The sequence below is a fragment of the Phocoena sinus genome, chromosome 18 (genome assembly GCF_008692025.1).
Source record: "Phocoena sinus isolate mPhoSin1 chromosome 18, mPhoSin1.pri, whole genome shotgun sequence".
Taxonomy (NCBI): Eukaryota; Metazoa; Chordata; class Mammalia; order Artiodactyla; family Phocoenidae; genus Phocoena; species Phocoena sinus.
This window is the reverse complement of record NC_045780.1, coordinates 5,523,207-5,535,996: the sequence shown is the minus strand read 5'-3', so window position 1 is coordinate 5,535,996 and position 12,790 is coordinate 5,523,207. Positions and strand designations below refer to the sequence as shown.

Here is a 12,790-nt window from a genome sequence, read left to right as displayed (position 1 = left end):
CAACTGCATGTGACTCTACAATTATCTCAAAATAGAAAGTTAATTTAAAAACAGAAAAATCCTATAAAAGGGCAAAAATAGGAAGATATTGTTTTGTTTTGGCAATCACATATCTTCTTTAGAGTCATTTCAAATGCACTTCCATGCAAAGCGGTCTTTTACTTGTTAACTGACTCTTAGCTAGACTTAACTTTAGGACAACCCTTGTTGAGTACTCCTCATAAAGCTCTAAGCCCTCCTCATAAAACTTCTCAAGATCTGACTTTATCTTATACACGTGTCTGTACTCCCCACTAGAATGTAGCCTCCATTAGGGCAGACTTTTGTTTCATTCAATGTTGTATTCCTATCACCCAGATCAAAACCTGCCACTTCACAAGCACAATATTAAAGGAGTGAACTGAATGGTAGTCTTTGTTGTCTACTTTGTGTATTGTCAAATAAAAATGTTTAAATCTATACCAGCTATCCTAATGGCAAATTCCCAGTACTCACTTTTCTGTTAGCTGATTCGGGTTTGTGGGATGAAAAGTATAATCCTGGCTTAAACAAAAACAGTTTCACCATACACGTTATCATACACTCCAAAGTCTGTATATGAACTTCAAGTTATCCCCTGCTTTCTTTCATTTGGACAGACAACCGCAGTTCAATAATCTGTAGCTATTTTACTGGTCTTGAAAATATACTCTCAAAAACTGGGAGGTAAGGAAATGTACAGGCTAATTGTAGACTTCCTACTAGTAATATTCAATAACAGCAGCAACTAAGCCTGAAACCTCACTACGCGCCAAGCAATGCACTGACAGTGTCACGTGCGACCCTATCACAACTCTTAAGTAGGTATTATTACTACCTCCATTTTTTTAAATGAGAAAAACTGAGGCTTAAAGGTTAAACATTTGCCCAAGATCACAACGCTAGTAGATAAGAGAGCCAGGCCCATCTTAGATGTGCCTTATGACAAAGGCTTCATTACTAACTAAATTAGTAGAACTAAAAATAAGTCTACTGTGGTAAAATAAACAAATCTATTGGGTTTCAAATTATAAGTACTGTGCATGAAATACAAATATTGGTATAACAGTTTAGCTGCTAAAAACTGAGCACCTTGAAGATGAAAAGTCTAGCTGGTTGAAAATATTAGAATTACATCTTTAAAATATCAAGAATCAATAATTCAGTTGAACTCAAATCAAACCACATTTAAGCCTTCAAAGATCCCAGGTCCAAAAGAAATAAGAAATGTCAAAAACTTAAAGTAAATGCTTTTTAAAAAAAATAAACTGTTATTTCCCAAACAATCCTGAATGCCAGAACATGTTTACTACCACACTGCCACATCAACAGAAGAGCTTGAAGTGAGAAAATGTACTACTCTGTATAGATAAAAAGTAAGCAACAAAAGAAAGTATAGTTCCTTTACAAGATTGAACCACCACAAGATTGAAACACCATACAGAGAAGAAAAAGCCTTTCTGCTTCAGTTTTCCAATGCTTACAAAATAAGGATAAAATTTTCTTCTTGCATGTACCTCTAAAGTTTTAACAGAATGTGAAACACTAACAAAACAATTCTGCAAATGTGAAGTACTAAAGCAAGGGTCAAAAACTCAAATGCCAAGAGGAGCCAGGCATAGAAAAGTCACCCAGTCAGTAATAAGGCAAAATGGAGAGTCTTGCCCCACCAAAGACCTAACTCCAATATACAAAAGAGCCGCCCTTCAAAGGAAGCCAGAAATCTGTATTTCAATGTTAAACCTTCTGTTTTTTTAAATGTTGTCAACTAATTCAATTACAATCCTCACACATGCAAATTAAAAACATAAGATTTGCCACCAAAATGCCTAAAAGTATAAGATGGAACAACAAGTGTTGGGGAGAATGTGAAGCAACTGGAACTCTCCTACTCTTGTAGAGGGAATGTAAATGTGGTACAATCCCTTAAGAAAACTGAAGTCATCTACTTAAAGCTGAACATCTGCATGCCCTATTACAAGCCTGCAATTCCACTCCCACGTAATTCAACATAAATTCGTAGACTTGAACCAAAACACATGTTCAAGGGTGTTCAAAACCGTGCTCTTCTTAATAGACAAAAATTGGCAACATTCCATTGCCCACTAACAGTAAAATGAGAAAATAAAATGTGGTATATTCATACAATGTAACACTACACAAGAATGGGACTAAGAGGCTGTTCCTATATAACATGAATGGATCTTATAAATATGCTGAAAGAAATAAGCCCACAAAAAGAGTACATACTACCTGATGCCATTCCTATAAAGCTCAAAAAAGCATGAAAAATGAATCTACAATGTTATAAGGTAGTGCCTGAAACAAGTAGTTACCTCTGGGAAAGGGGAGTGACTGGCAAAGGGCAAGAAGAGCAAAACTTCTGGAAGGTATTGATTATGTTCTATTTCTTGATCTGAGTACTGTTATACACTATGTGTTCATCTTGTGAAAATTCCAAAACTTATGATTTGTATACTCTTCCCTAGGTATGCACACCTCAATTTAAAAAAAACTTTTAAAACACACACACACACACACACACACACACACACACACACACAGAGAAGATACCCAAGGAGCCCTAAGTATTTCTGCAGGCAGACCCAGCTTATCAGAGCAGATCTGTTTGACCTCTCAGCTAAAGAAATACTCTACATTCTTACATTTAAAGAACAGCAAAGAAAACAATAAAAGCAAAATAAAATTGTGTCAGTGACTCTACATGATCAGGTCAGTAACTAACAAAATATAAATTTCTCCTTATAGCAACACCTCTTAGAGTGTGTTGTCCAGTTTAACTGCTTCATACACTTAATTAACAAGTGTCTCAAAAGATACAGTATAAGAACACAGTAAAATGTAGACAGTAGACTAAAAATTAAACAATAAAGTGTACAAATTCAAAGCAGCCATTAAATCACCGACACAATCCTCTTCCCTGATTCCTGAACAACTTGACTTGCCACTCATTGATAAGAGGCAATTTTATCTCATCCAAAAGGAGTCACAACCTGTACCACTGAGTTACCAAGAAGCCTACAGCAGAAAAGAAGAGCCTTAGGCTTCACCCAGTTAAGTTAAAGCAAGCCCTACAGAATCCAACTACATAATACAGCTACTTAATCAAATAACTGTTAAATGACTAAACGTTAACTTTAAAATGCCTTCTTAGCACTAACTGTGTCCTCTCAAGACCCTATATCCCAATTCCTTTCTGTTCCTGAGATATGAAATGATCCCCAACTTTGAGTCACTGCTAGTGTTTCCCCTCCACCTTCCTGTTTCCACCTGTTTACAGCCTGTCCTATCTTTCATGTCCCAAATCTACTACCTCTGTGTATCGGAAGATCCTAGAAATATCACATATTAAATCAAATACCTGCATTTTTGAAAGTGTCTCTTCCTGTAAGTAACAAATACTGTTCAGTTTCATTGCTTACTAATCAAACATAATTCGAATTAATTTGAGCCGTAACTCAAGACATACAGCAAGTTTACCTTGAAAATGCAAAGCTGCTGCTCCAAAGTGATAAAATTCCACCAATCAAGTAACCATTTTGACAAAACATTTTAAGTTACAAATTAATCTTCTTAGCATACCACCCTCACCAAATATATCTGCACTAAAGTAAAGCCTATTGCAGCAAAAGAAACAATCTTTGACACACACACGTATCTCTGGGAAGACACTTATAGTCCTCATAGAGCAAGTAACTGCTAAAGCATCAAGACAAGTACATAGTCCGTTTACAGTTTAATAAAAAAAAAAGGATACTACAACAATGTTCTGACATTCAAGTTAAGTAGCCTATCAAATGATTTTCAGATCTGAAATCAGTTTAGAATTCCCAAGAAAGTAGGACTTTCCCATTTGGTTTAGAAATGCTCAACAAACTCAAAAACAAAAAAGGAAAATCTGGCACCTCTACTTTTTCCTTAAGGGCAACATTCTGTAAAACAGATTACACTCACACTTACTAGAACTTCAAACTCCACTCATTAACGGCTCAAAAGTTGCAAGGCAACAGATAATGACAGAAAGTAAAAACAATGCAACAGTCCTAAGATATCCGCATCCAAATGCTCAGTCGCACACAAAGGTGCGCTGCACAGGACACGCTTTCAAGGCTCCACGCTAAGGGTTCGCTTGGTACAAAGCAGTAGAAGACGAGATCCCCAGTGACACCCTGCAAACGTCTGCCAGCTTTCAGGAAAACCATGCTGAAATGCAAGTCCTGTGAAATCCCTACTCGCAACTCCCGACTCAACCTCAGCACACGATAAACGCGGCTGTCCGTTCGCTCTTCATCCTTAGAAAGCATTTCCTGCCTGGAAAACCTTTCTCCCAGAAGCCTTGCACAAACTTTTTCCGCTCGTTCAACCCACTGCACGAAGCCTCAGAGCCCGCCCTCCCATCCCGCCCCCGACCCACACACACCCACCCGGCGACCTCAACCCTCGGCCGACTCCACTCCACACGGGCACGCAGAACACGTGTGCCCGCAAACCCAGCCCCTTTCCACACCCCCGGAAACGACACCCCCTTTCCCGCACACCGCACGCCACAACCCATCCCCCTTCCTCCCCGCCCCCACTCCACCACCCCCGTCCACCACCCACGTTCCCAGGAAGCCAGCCTCCCCTTGCTCCCGGGCTCGCCGAAGGCTGTGGGGAGGGGAAGCAGGAAGACGGAAGGAGGGCTCGGGCCTGGCCTAGGCCTCTCAGAGCGCCGAGGGAGGCGAAGGGGGGGACCCGCGGGCCGGGCTCGGTCGCAGAGCCTCGTCCGGCCCCGGGCCTTCCCTCCGCCGCCGTCCCGAGGCCGACGCCGCCCTCTTAGCCCGGACCACACTCACTTGCCAGCCGCGGTCCGTCGAGGACCCCGCTGCCGCCTCCTCCACCGGCCGCGGCTCCTGCCACCGGGCCCCCAAGGTCCGGCTTTTTGGGCCCCGGGGGCGGCCCGGCTCCCCCGCCCGGGACCGCTCCGGGCGGAAAGCCGGCCACGGGCGCGCCCGCCAGAGCCAGGGGGACGCTGTTGCTATGGAGGCCGAGGCCCGGGGCAGCTCCGGCGGCTGGGTCCTCATGCAGGAACTGACACTCCTCCCCGTAGAAGCAAGTCTTATCCTTGGCGTAGTAGCGGCAGTACTTCAGCTTCACTCCCGCCGCCGCCCCGCCGGGGACACCCCCGACCCCAGGCGGGGCCACCACCGCCACTGCCGCCGCCAGCGAGGAGGAGGAAGAGGAGGCGGCGGCCGAGGGGGGCGGGAGGCCGCCGCCACTGTTCATGGCAACGCTGCAGCCTCGTCTTCCGCTGCCGCCCGAGGAGCCGCCGCCGCCACCATAGACCGGGGAGGGAAAGAAGACGCTGCCGGTGCCGGAGAAAAGCCTGGGCGGGTGGGTCTGTCCCGCTGCGGGAGCCGGAGCCGCCCGGGGAGAGGGGGGAGGGGAGGGAGGAGGGGGTAGGAAGGAGGGGAGGGGAGGGGGAGAGTTGGGATTCTCTCTCACTCACTCTCTCGTTCTCTTTTCTTAAAGGGGCCGCGCGGGACGACGGGGTGGGCGCGCGGGCCCGGACGGGGACTTCGAGGACGCGGGCTCGGGGAGGGGGAGCGGCGGCGGCGAACGGGCGGGGAGGGCGGAGGGGCCGGTTTATTTTTAAATTCTGCCTCCACTCGCTCTCTCGCGCTCTGGTTCCTCCGAGTTGTTTATTCCATTTTCCTCTTCCTGAGACGGCCGTCGCCGGTGCGCCTGCGCCTCGAGGCGCAGGGACTTGTGGGTAGCGGGAGCGCGAGGGCTAGCCTGGCCTGGCGTCGGGCCCCCTGGGCATCCGAGAGCCGGTGGCGGTTGGACGGGCGGACCGCGGCGGCGCTCCCCGACGCCGAGCCGGCTCGGGAAGTTCTCACGAGGCGAATGCCCTCCCTTTTTCGTATTCCTCTTGTTTATAAAGCCAGGCGTCATTTTTTAATTGACGAAATTTACAGAATGTGATTGTCATTTTGAGGGGCCACACCTGGGGCCGGAGCCCAAGCCCTTGCTCTGCTGGGAGAGTAGCTCTGTCTGTTCGCCACGCTTCCGCACCCTCGCTTTTTCCCCTCCCTCTTCTTTTTCCTTCCCGCTGAGGGTGATGAGAACTACGGGACTGGTTGCCTAAAAACTCCTGGGCCTTTTATTCCAAAAATCGAATCTGAGAAGGTTGATTTGGGCAAACCCCCAGCTGAGTGCAGCACCTGTTTTCTCTATTTATATTACTGAAAGCCTTCAGTAAAATATTATGAACAATGAGATGCCACCTGGGGACACCGCTGCCTAGGCAGCACCAGAAGGTTTCCCTTAAAATCGCGCTGGGTTTCTTTTCTCCAATCGGCCTAGTCTTGACTCGAAATTCATTTTTAAAAGAGTTTTTTTCCCTCACCGATCGCTGATGTTATGCTCAGCTGTATTTATTTAAAAAAAAAAAAAAAGTTTTAAGGAATTTTAAGGAGTTGCTATGAAGGGAAAATAACTTTAACGTTTTAGTTTTTCTCCTCTGCGAAAGGTCTTCTCAAAAGGCAATTGGAAGGGGGGGTGTTCGTTGGCAGAATTTGAGGAACTGTGGCAAACGGAAGAGGTCACAGAAGAACGGATAGAAGCAAGTGTACCACACTGCAGAAAGGGGGAAAGTGGATTCCATAGACCACAAACCGGTAAGCCTGGTGACGTTCCTTTGCTAAATTCGAAGTAGTAATAACGTTGTATTGTGTCTTTCTGTTTAAAAATATTTCCACATGTATATTTACTCAACCAATGTTTATTAATGCCCATCACGTGTACCAGGAACTGAGCTCAGAGCTGGGGAACCAAAAGAAAACAAAATGCAGTCTTGTCTGAGTTCAGATGGCTTGTTTATTCTCTCCTTGGGGAGACACATGGTACACAGGCCATCACAAATGAGTGTCTTAGGTGCTAACCTTGTCACACTAGCTATTAGAGGATATTAAAGATGTTGGCTTCCTGGAGAAAGCTGATAGCTTAATAGCAGGACTTGAGAACATCTGCTTTGAATTCAGACAGATCTGAGTTTGTAACCCAGTGGCGACACTTAAGAGCTGTGTTACTCTAGGTAAGTTGTTTCACTTCTCTGTGCCTTGTCTGTAAGCCAGGTAAGAATACTACCTACTTGGTAAAGTAGAAACTAATAATGCATATAAAGTATCCCATGCTTAGTAAGGATTCAGTAGGTTGTAGCTATCACTATTAGTAGTATTGCTGCTACTAGTAGTCAGCATGTAAGAGTGCAGGAAAGAGCCTTCCAGGCAAAGCAGACAGCTTGTGCAAAAGGCCTTGAGGTGAAAAAGAGCTTAGATTGTTAGAATGGTGACAGTGGAGGACCATATCACGAAATCCTTGAAAAGCATGTTAAAGGATTAAATTTTTTCTTGGGGGCAATAGAAAGTTATCACAAGGTTTTAAAAAGTCAACTAATAACATGATCAGATGTCCCTTTTGATTCTCATAAGAACCCTATGAGGAAAGTAAAGAAGGTGGGTTATCACCATTTTATAGATGAACAAACTTAAGGCCTAGAGTTACACAGAGTTACCAGCTTATCCTTGCAAAGCCAGGACCTGAACTCAGGCCTACTAATCACAAAACATGTGCTCCTCCCATTACGCATACCATTTCTAAAATAAGCGTATGTGTCTCTGGATGACTTGGAAAGGAAAGTGGTGTCTGTGGTGAGACAACAGATTCATTAAGTTCACGACAAATTAAGCATATCATTCCAGCAAACCTTTATTGAGAATCTACTGTGTATTATGTACCAAGCAAGTTCTGTGCTAGGCTCTGCTATGAGAAATGTGTAAGATACGGCCTTCGTCCTCAAGAGTTACCAGAATCATGAGAGAAATGCCAAAGATAAAGTAAGTCATCCTTCAGTACCACATTTGACAAAGTTTTCTATTAAATCCCTGTGAACAAGATGGAGAAACGTAGGCTAAGATCCTACTATAGTTAGGTGACTTTAGTACTCTTTGATTAGTCGATCAAAATGTTGATAAAGCTGGCCTTGGAGCTCCTTGAACAATATCCAAAGAGTATTAATAAATTGACGCATGTCAGCATGGTCTTTACTGTCCTGCTTTGAACTCTGTCCTTAACCTACTTTTAATGAAAACAATGTTTTCTACTGCCTAGATGAAGAATAGCAGATCTGCAGTGTGTTGTTGCAAAACCAGTGGACACAGGCAGTGTGATAAGGGACAGATTAGGATTTGCAAATCTCCATCAGTGGAAAAAATGGAGCAGTGCTAACAAAATGAAACCTACAATGAATCGGGGCAACAGAGCCAACAGGCTCTTTAGTACAGCACTGATGGTACTGCCTCAGCCGCCCCCCGCCCTGCACCCTCAAAGCAAGTTAGCAGTGTCTCCTCAGGAGCCTTGAGAATGTGCATCACCTTTGAACTATTCTTGTTTTATTTGGCAAACAAATCCTAGAAGGTAGCCATAAATAACAAGTTTTATGCTACAATGTACTTGTTACAGTATGACTTATGAAAGCCAAACAAGAAAAGTTGCAAACAGCCTAAATTCTAAAACCGAAGGGAAAGGTTAAACAGTGCACTATTCACAGAGAATATTATGCAGCCATTAAAAAGCCGTGAACTGTGCAACAGTGCTTATGATGCAGTGTAAGTATTTAACATGATACAAAATTGTATGTGCTGTTTTATTGTGATGATGTAAACAATAAAAAGCCTAAGAGAAATAAAGATTAAAGTATCTGTCTCAAACATTAACAGTGGTTTTGCTAAGATGACAAGATGACAGAGTAGGTTCTTCCTATGTTTCCTCTACTTCCCAAATCTGTATCATGAACATATATTATTTCTATAATAGAAAATAAGCATTAAAACTTCATTGTAGGGGCTTCCCTGGTGGCGCAGTGGTTAAGAATCCGCCTGCCGATGCAGGGGACACGGGTTCGAGCCCTGGTCAGGAAAGATCCCACATGCCGCGGAGCAGCTAAGCCCATGCGCCACAACTACTGAGCCTGCGCTCTAGAGCCCGCATGCCACAACTACTGAGCCCACATGCCACAACTACTGAAGCCCACACGCCGAGAGCCCGTGCTCTGCAACAAGAGAAGCCGCCGCAATGAGAAGCCCGCAAACCACAATGAAGAGTAGCCCCTGTTTGCCGCGCACAGCAACGAAGACCCAACACAGCCATAAATAAATAAACTTTATTGTAATTTAATCGTAACTTTTTCCTTCTATGGAGTGAGTACATGGTTGTTTGTTAAATTGTTCTCTGTATTTTTGGTTTCATTTTGTTTTCAATAAATTAATTTTGTGAAGACAAGCTGGACATTTGTTGTTGGCCGTTTCTTTAAATTTTCACTAGTCCAGTGTTTCTCAAAATATATTTCATGGAAGACTGGTTTAACAGCATGTTAATTGATATTACACAAAGGAAAAAGTTCTGTTATTGAGAAAGTTTGAGAAACTCAAACAACTTGAAGTCTTTTTCAGAGTCTTTAATATGTTGATATGTTGTAATTATTGAAAAGCAGGATTTTTTAATTTTTTGGACCGGCAACCTGCCGTTTTTAAAATAGAACATTTATTGCTTAGAGGTTTGATACAGAACAGCTTTTCTCGTTTTGAATTTGGAACTACTATACAACTGAATACAAAGAGGAACAAAAAGTACCAAAACCGAACTTGTGATTCTCTGTTAATGTGGCATAAACCAGTTTTGTACATAACATGTAGCAGCAGTTTTTTTTGTTTTTTTGCTGTACGCGGGCCTCTCACTGTTGTGGCCTCTCCCGTTGCGGAGCACAGGCTCCGGACGCGCAGGCTCAGCGGCCATGGCTCACGGGCCCAGCCGCTCTGCGGCACGTGGGATCCTCCCGGACCGGGGCACGAACCCGCGTCCCCTGCATCGGCAGGCAGACTCCCAACCACTGCGCCACCAGGGAAGTCCTGTAGCAGAAGTTTTTAAGTTCCCTTTAGGAAAATATGAATTCTATACATTTTTTATTGTTTCCTGTTTAATGCGTGGGCTGAACTCACTAGGATCAACTTCCTTCTGGAGGAAAGAGGAGCAGAGGGTGGAAAGAATGGTGAAACTTTCTGAAACCGGCATCCGACTATCAAGTAGCTTCCCCAGGGCTGGTTGAAAAAATAGCCCTTAGGGTTTTTTTATTTTGTTTTCACAGCCGGGAGTTTCATGTATTGATTGAATCTCAGCATCGTGTCCATAAATCAAACTTGCACCTCAAAAAACTTTTCAGAAGATCCATATAAAAGCAGGATTTACACAGAATTTACGAAAATTTTTACCACTTTTTTCAGAACCGTTTTGCTTTGAGAAACATTGTCCTAGTCATCTGCTTTCTCATTTTCCCTATACTTTAAAATTCGTCCACCTCCTTCAGTCCCCCATCGCAACCCTTGTACCTTTCTGTTCCGTACACCCATAGAAAGGAGACACCGGCAAACCTCATCAGAAGAGGGGCCCTTCTTCCATCCAGGACCAATCCTTTCACTCATGCTCTGATCCTGCCCTAGCATTTCCTCAGGAATCTAGTCGTTCTCCATCCAGTGTCTTCTCTCTCTTGACCCTCTTCTTAGGATATGAATATGTACATTGAAATACTTTTTAAGGCATTTATTCTTTCATATTGTGAACCTCTTGTAATCAGAAGCAGTAATGTTTTTGTCCTCGTTTTTAAAAGTCTCAGAAACAAACACTGCTGGTAAGAGGGCTAACTGACACAGCCACATTGGAGGGCAATTCGGCAATATCTATACAAGTTTTGAATATCCATACCCTCCGGCCCAACAGTGCCACTCTTGGTATCTCCCCTAAAGAAGCACTGGTATGCCCAAGGAGGCATACGTGCAATGCTCATTTGAGGCGCTGTTGATAACAGTGAAATTGGAAATGACCTAAATGTTCATAAATGGTCCTATATGCACCATTATTCCCCAAGACCTGTTGTTGAATGAAAAAGGCATGATGCAGGTAAATACGTGGAATATAGCACCTTTTATGTAAAAATCATTATATCCTGTAAGGATGTGTACAAATGTGTACAGAAAGAGCTGGAAAGATAAACATTAAATTGCTAACAGGATGGGGATTGGTAGTAGTGATCAAAGGGCATTTTAGCTTTATCTGTAATGTTCCAGATTTTACAAGAAGAATGTATGCCTGCTTATGTAATTAAAATTTTAGTTTTTAAATTCCCATTGGGCTCCCTCTTTTGCTCCAACTTCTCTTCACAGGCAATTTAATACTTGTATCATCCATTCGTCTCTTAATCGAGATTAATCTGACATTTGCCCTTGCTATGTTAATATTTTTGTTTTTTACCAGAGTCGCTGGTATTAGTTAGCAGATTTCGTATGTACTTTTCAGCTCTTTTATATTTCCTCTAGAATATTCAGCAACATTCACCCTTTTCGCAGCACTCCTCTCTCTCTTGGCTTCCAGTCACCCTTTTCTCTTGTTTTTTCTCCTGCCTCTGCCACGCAGTGCCGCCTGCATGGTAGGACTTGCAGAAATACTCGTGGAATACATTTCAAGTAATTCATTTATTATAATTCAAGACAATGCATGGAATATCCTCTGAGCTTTTAGCTTGTGTTGTGAACACAAAATGTAATGTTGATGAGACAAAAAGGTACACTGGATTTGGAATTAAAATGAGGTCTGCAACCTGGTTCTTACTACATTATACCCATGTGGCTTTTAGCAAATCTCTTAACCTCGCTTAGCTTCAGTTTCCTAATTTTTAAAATGGAAATAATCCCTGCTTTATGGGGCTGTCCTGAGAATTGAATGACACAATGAGAACCTCATGGTGAAAATAATCTCTCTGCCACTGAGTAAACAAAATTTTTATTTGCAAAGTAATTTTAACCACCTTTCTGCATAGAAGGGACTCTACTTCTGACAACTTTTATTGCCTTTAATATTCCTTCTTTCAGCGCTCTCTCATGCATCCCTTTACTTACGTGATGATGATATTGGCAAGTACTATAATGATACCTCAAATTCCACAGTGTTTCACAGCCTACAAAAGCAACCAGGCATGTTTTTCACTTCTCCCAAAAATCCTGTGAAACAGTTAAAATGAGGATGTTATGTTAACACTGGGATTCTGAGAATTTGAAAAGATCGATAAAGTTCTATGACTTGCCCCAAAATAAGTCAGCTTAGGCTCTTTGAGCTCCTCTGTTCTATGATGTTTCTCCTGAACTGCTACCATCTCATTCGAGTTTGTATCCTCTCATTCCGGATGTTCTTACTGTTATCTTCATCCCACCTCAGGATTAAATATATTTCCTCCTCATCCTTCACTGAAATGCATCAAATCCATGTTTCATTTCCTTAGATTCTCTGTTCAAGTATCCCTCAAGCAAGTCCAGGATTTTGAAACCCATAATTGCATACTAATAGGGAGGGAGGGAGAGTAACCTCCAAGGTTCTGTGTGCTCTAGCACTAATGTTCACAAATTCAGCAATTTTCCTGGTTTTAGATGGAAGAAGTGGGAAGTACGATGAAACAATGAGATTTTTTTTTTTCTCTTTCACCTGATAATCTAAATGAGATTTACTTTCCAGGTAGTCATCTTGGCAAAAACTAGGCTTACTCTACATTATAATGTGTTTTTGAGGTTTATGTAAGCACTCTAATCGAATTTCTAAAAATATCCTCATAGTAGTAATTCTTCATTTTTAAGGGAAGATTTGATTTTTGGAAATGACCCAAAGTTAT

The 12,790-nt window shown here is 42.9% G+C and overlaps 1 protein-coding gene across 11 annotated transcripts in view; it reads right to left on the bottom strand.

Moving 5' to 3' along the window:
• The window catches only part of PAN3 (poly(A) specific ribonuclease subunit PAN3), a 118,717-nt gene extending 113,063 nt beyond the window's left edge, over nt 1-5,654 (bottom strand). For 7 of the 11 annotated variants that reach the window (XR_004346620.1, XR_004346621.1, XM_032610759.1 and 4 more), the window contains exon 1: nt 4,875-5,409. Coding sequence is in view for 8 of the 11 variants with exons in the window: in XM_032610759.1 (XP_032466650.1) it covers nt 4,875-5,304 (430 nt within the window). In the remaining 3 variants the exon portion in view is untranslated. Of the gene's footprint in view, nt 1-4,874; nt 5,410-5,527 lie in introns of those variants that run through there. The other 4 variants (XM_032610763.1, XM_032610761.1, XM_032610764.1 and 1 more) reach the window with 2 other exon arrangements.
• Between the last annotated feature and the right edge of the window lie 7,136 nt (nt 5,655-12,790).